Source organism: Colobus angolensis, unplaced genomic scaffold (genome assembly GCF_000951035.1).
Source record: "Colobus angolensis palliatus isolate OR3802 unplaced genomic scaffold, Cang.pa_1.0 Scaffold38, whole genome shotgun sequence".
NCBI lineage: Eukaryota > Metazoa > Chordata > Mammalia > Primates > Cercopithecidae > Colobus > Colobus angolensis.
Window position 1 is genome coordinate 5,473,285 of NW_012117154.1, and position 6,216 is coordinate 5,479,500.

General features: G+C 47.2%; 1 protein-coding gene across 1 annotated transcript in view; it reads right to left on the minus strand.

Annotated features, from left to right (window-relative positions):
- PRDM15 (PR domain containing 15) overlaps positions 1–6,216 on the minus strand; it is an 81,921-nt gene that overhangs the window by 38,792 nt on the left and 36,913 nt on the right. The window contains 2 exon segments of the mRNA XM_011954223.1: positions 1,502–1,631; positions 3,174–3,404. Coding sequence (XP_011809613.1) covers positions 1,502–1,631; positions 3,174–3,404 — 361 coding nt within the window.

Consider the following 6,216-nt stretch of genomic DNA (forward strand, 5'->3'; position numbering starts at 1 on the left):
CCTCCCTCGGGGCTCCAGGCATGCCGGGCTCTGAGACCCCCACTGCCAAGATCCCAGCTACCCACTGCCCCTCTCAACCCAAGTGCCCCAGCCTGAGGCGTCTCTCCCAGGCTCTTTGTACTGGAGACGAGTTCTGGGTGTTGGGGTAAGACCCTGTTGGCAGAGCTCTTCCGGCAGCACCCAGCCGTGTGTGTCTGCACATGTGTGGTCATGTGTGCAAGTGGTGTCTGGCACACAGGCCTGGCGCGGCGCCCCAAGCTAATTGTGGGGTTCAGCAGTGATGGGAGAGGTGGGGCTGGGGTGACCGCTGAGGCTCTGACAGCCTGACAGGGAGATTACAGGCCTTGGTTACTGCTCACTGGCTGGGACCTCACCCATCCACCCCCCACACCCACCCCGGGGATGAGAAGGGGGCTGTGGGCGGGGGCTGGTCCTGAGCCAGCTGCATCCAGGCAGGACCTGGTCTCTGAGCAGCTGGGTGCTGTGGGGTTGAACTGGAAAGAGGGAGATGCGTGGGGGCCACTCAGAGGAGAGCCTGCAGGTGGGGCTGGGCACCGGTGGGCCGGGAGGCCTCCTTTCAGGAGAGACTCCAAGTGACTGAGCCCCAGAATCCCATGAGAGTCCCTCCGTGGCCGCCAGCTGTCTGACCACTCGTCCTGTCCTGATGAGCTGGTGGTTCCTGCGGTGGCCACCGGTTTCATGTGTGTGCCCCGAGCGCCTGGCAGTGCCCGTCCCTCCCGCAGGAGGTCCTCAGGAAGCACGGGACATCGGTAGGTGCCTTGCGCTGCCCAGATTTCTGACCCGAAGGACCGCTGTGTAGCAAGAGGGGGCTGCAGCTGTGCCCAGGCTGGACAGGATGGGGGCTGGGACCCCAAAAGGGATGGCTGAGGAGAGTGGTTCTGCAGGCCTGGCGCATGTGGGGACAGGGCACCATAGCCAACTGGATCCCACCTTCTGTCAGGGCTGGCGAGGACCATCCTCCAGATGCGCCAGTGGGCGGTGGCCAGAGAGGAGGCTGAAGAGGGCCTCGAAGCTGTGTGTGGGATGGGAGGGCAGCCTGTGGCCCTGGTCTAGGGAACCCACCATGTACAGGGGCTGCACTTGGTACTGAGTGGGGGAGGGGGCTGGGGCGGGTGCTCAATGGGGACAGTGTTTCAGCTCGGGGAGATGGGAAAGTGCCACAGATGGCTGGGGGAGATGGTTGCCCAACAGTGTGACTATCCCGAATGCCACTGAATTGTGCACTTAAACATGGTTAAAATGGTTAAATTTATGCTATGCATATTTAACCACCACAAAACGTTTCTTTAAAGCTGTTTTCACAGTGGATGCACCACTGAACTCCTGAGCTCCAGAACATTCCTGCTGCTTCCTCAGCAGGTCTGTTTCCACCTCCTCTCCTGGGGCCTTCCTGCTGGGAAGGTGCCTTCCCTCCAGAATGGCCTGGCTGCTGCCAGCACTGTCTGTCCACAGGATGGCCCAGGTACCAGGCAGGACTTACTTTGGGACCGAGCTGGAGTCAGTGGTGGTGGTGGCCAGCTTCCCCAGAACCAGCTCCACGATCCGCTCCTCCGGTGTTGCACTCACAGGCTCATCCGGAGGGACCTCGGTAATGATCTCTGCCACTTGCTCTGTACCAAGGGGATGTGACAAGCCAAGTCACCACAAGAGCAGGGGACAAACACAGCCAAACCATGGTGACACATCGCCCCGTGGGGACCACAACCAGGCCACAGCGGTAGGCACAACTGTTGAGGTTTACACAGGGGAAAAAAGAAAAAAAACTGGCAATATTTTGGGATCCACACATTTACTAGTATACACAGAAAAGCAAAATGTTTTTCTTAGCCCAAACTGAAGTTATAATTTGTTATTCTTTTTAAAAACCACAACATCATAACATTACTTCAATCCCTCTTCATACCAACCAAAAATATTTTGGATATATAGCAGAAACTTCGAACTTATTTTCTGACAGAGATTTAGAAATGTTAATGCTTCTAATTAAATGTGCCAACATTAGTATAACCATTTTAGCTAAGCATTTTGTACAAAAGTCAAAGATCACATCATCGCCAATACTAGAGACCCTGGCCAAAAACCTGAGACAAATGAAATAGGAGAAGATTACACAAAAAAATTCAACCACTGGTTTCTAACACTTTGCCTACTAAATGTCTTCCCAACGCAAGTAAGAATTACTGAAATATCTACCTGACCCGCTTTCCCCCGCCCCCCATCTTCTATGCCTATTCACAGAGACGTGGGGAACTGGCCAGCAGGCTTTCGGGTGCTCCTAAATCAGCGCCCAACAGTGCAAAGCCGAGAAGCTGCAGACCCAGAGTGGAAAAGAGGAGGCTCAGAATATTCCACGATGGCTGCTCTTCCCAATGTCTCTCTAATTCATCAAAACAATAAGGACTTCTTTTCACTCTCACAAAAGAAATCCTGGTGTATCCCAGACAGTAAAAAGAAAAACTGCCCGGTGTCAGTAACAACGGTGAAGGGGCCAGTGGCTGAGCATCAGATCTCATTCTCACCGCGAGGCCCACCAGGCGTGTGCTGCAGGTGGCTTGGATGGGGGCTATATGAGGACCACAGGGACAAGAGCCTTGCAGGGACCGCACACCCTGGAAGAGGGTCAAATGCCTCTTCAAACCCAACTGAGGATGCCGCACAATCAAAGGATGAGCCCTAGCCAGGGCCTGGGAGCGACTCAGCGCCCACCCACAGGTGATGGACCAAGCACTGTTCAGCGATCAAGAAGGAGTCACAGATAAACCATGTGGGCGGGTCTCCAGCCTGGACGCTGCCTGAAAGAGGCAGACAGAGTCCATTCATGAGAAATTCCAGGATGGGTGGAATGAACTGGTGAAGAAGACAGTCAGGAAAGCGGCTAACGAGACAGAAATGTCCTCTACCCTGACGGGGGTGCTGGTTTCACAGTTCTATCTATTTGTCAAAATCCACAACCTGTATCCTTTTTAGTGTGAAAGGTATTACATGGAAATTGTACTTTACTAGAGTTGATTGAGAGAAAAACAGAAGGGCTTAGAGTCTACCTGCCACGAGGCCTTTCTACACTGAGTTTTCCTGCCCTGCCCTCTGCCCCCTGTCCCGCCAGCCCTCAGGTGCCAGGAGGGCTGCACCCCACGCAGGTACCCACTCGTCACCTGCGGGTTCCTTGTCTTCCACGATGACTAGAGGCTGCTCAGCTTTGGACGCTTTGGGTTTTCTCCCCCTTCGAGGCTTTTTCTTCTGTTCTTTGGGGGCAGCATTCTCGTTCTCGGGCACTGCAGGGGGTTCCCCCCGGGGTGTGCCCTGCTCCTTCTGAGGAGCTGCCGCCTCACTCTGGCTGCCTGGAGGAAGGCTTTTGGCTTGTTCCAAGTGGCCCAAGAGATGTTCTGCAACGAGAGATGCAAAGGCAGCGTGCAGTTAGGAAGCCTGCCACCGTCCACACCTGCCCTGGCCTCTGGTTCCCGTCTGTGTTTGTTTTCAAACTCATTTGCCAACCTTCGTATAGGCAAGTGAACTTCATTTCTACTGTTTTATTTCCTCTGCATCCAGCACAGTTGCTATTTTTAAAAGTAAATTAAGTGGTAAAAGCAATGGTAGGTTCACCATGAGGGCGGTTTAGTGAAAAAAGCAGACACACATACGTCTACAAAGCAAAAACCTGAGAAGGAGATATCAAAATATGAACGTGTCCAGGCAAGGTGGCTCATGCCTGTAATCCCAGCACTTTTGGAGGCTGAGGCAGGTGGATCATGTGAGGTCAGGAGTTCAAGACCAGCCTGGTAAACATGGTGAAAACCCATCTCTAATAAAAATACAAAAAGTTAGCTGGGTGTGGTGGTGTGCATCTGTAGTCCCAGCCACTGGGGAGGCTGAGGCAGGAGAACTGCCTGAACCCGGGAGGCAGAGGTTGCAGTGAGCGAGATCGCACCACTGCACTCCAATCTGGTGATAGAGCAAGACTCTGTCTCAAAAAAAAAAGAATTGTACCGTAAAACTGTGAAAGCCCTGGAAGACGTAGCAGAAGCAAAATCAAAACACTCTGTAACACTACTTCCACAATCCAGAGTGTATGGAAGGACCACAGTGAGGGTGGGGGAAAAAGAAGATTCCTTGCTAAAGAGCTTACCAAAACAACAACAAAAGCAAGAAAAGCCCCAGGAAAACTAAAAAATTAAGCAATGAGCCATCAGGGTGTCAGCAGACACACACACACACACACACACACACAAACTCAGGAAGAATGGAATTCCTAGACAGTTACACAAGCTGAGAGGACAAAACTGGGGGAAAATACATTTAAATGAGTAAAGAAGTGACAAAAAATAAAAATAAAAAAGGCAAATATAACAAGCAGTTATGAAAAATAACCAAATAAAACTTATATAAAATAGAGACCCAAAATAAAAACACAATGTATGGATTAAACAGAAAATTCGACACAACTGAAGAGAGAACTCATAAACTAAAATGAAGAGCTGCAAAGATTACCCAGAATGTAGAAAAGTGACAAGGAGCTAGAAAAATATGAGCAGGAGCTAAGAAGACATGAAGTGTAATATAACGAGAAGGTCTAAAACATACGACAGGACAGAGAGAGAATAGGGAAGGAGGGCTAAACAATGGGCAAGATAAGGGTAGGAGATTATCCAGAATGAATGAAAGACATGAATCTTCAGATTCAAGATCCGAACAGGGAAAACAAATAAAAATAAAGACATAAATGATGACTCTGTTATAAATTGCAGAACTCCAAAGACAGAGGAGGTTTCAAAAGCAAACAAGTACAAGGCAGCGATTACTTATGAAGGAACAACTGTAATGACAGCAGATATATCAAGCGCAACGATGGAAGAAAGTAGCATAACAACATCCTCAATGTGCAGAAAGAGAGTAAGAATAAATCAAAAATTCAATATCCAGTGAAAACCATTTCCAATGCAGATGGTTAAAGAAAGGCATTTTAAGACATAGACTGAAAAGATTGCCACTAGCAGGCCTGCCCCAGAGGAAATTCTGAAAGGCAGTAAGAGTGATTTTAGATTGAGGGTCAGAAATATAAAACAAAGGGAACTAAAGTTAAAAAAAAAAAAAAGCCATACATAAGGAAATTAGTAAACATCATTCTAGACAATTATAAATTCAAACAGGAAAAACAGAGCAAATTTGAAAATATTTAGAATTAAACTGTGGGAGGAAGAGAGCCCACGCATCAAAGAGATGTATATATACTCTACTTGTTAGATGAAGCATTTTAAATATACTTATTAAATCAATTGTGTTAACTGTGTGCTTCAAATCTATATCCCTGTGATTTTTAGTCTGATTTATCAATTAAGATGTATGTATTAAAAGCTCCCACCATGGAGGCAGATTTTTCTATTTCTCCTTGTAGATCTGCCAATTTTTGCCTATTATAAGACTATGTTATTAAGTGCATATAAATTTAGATGCACTGTATAATCAAAATGTGGAATGCAGTTAACATGGTTCTTAGGAAAAAATCATCCAAAATGCTTACACGAGACAATAAAATAGCTGGAAATTAATGAGTTAAGCATCCAATTTGTTAGAAAGACACAGAATTAAAAGTATAAAAAGGAAATAATAAATAAGAGCAGAAATAAAGTAAATATACAATAAAAAGGATCAACAAAGCCCAAAGTGGGTGCTTTGAAAAGACTAATGACATTGATAAGTCTGGCAAGAAAAAATAGAGAATGCACAAATAACCAGTCCTAGCTGCAAAACAGAAAACAGGAGCCCTCTGTAACTACTCGCCCCCACCTATTATTGCCTTTCCATTTTTCAATATTAGATAGCATCTATTATTTAACATGGAGGACAAGGATTTAGCTTTCTTATAGACTATACTCTCCCTCCCAAACACTTATCTTCTCCACAATCCCACCAACATATTTATATCACTATTTTGGGGTAAATCAATAATCAGTGTATTTATAATTATGACCATAAAAATGTATTCACAACTGCACCAATATATGTTTATGATTCGTTTTTTGGTTTGTTTGTTTTTGAGACGGAGTCTCATTCTGTCGCCAGGCTGGAGTGCAGTGGTGCGATCTTGGCTCACTACAACCTCCACCCCAGAGTTCAAGCAATTCTCCTGCCTCAGCCTCCTGAGTAGCTGGGACTACAGGCGGGCACCACCATGCCCAGCTAATTTTTGTATTTTTAGTA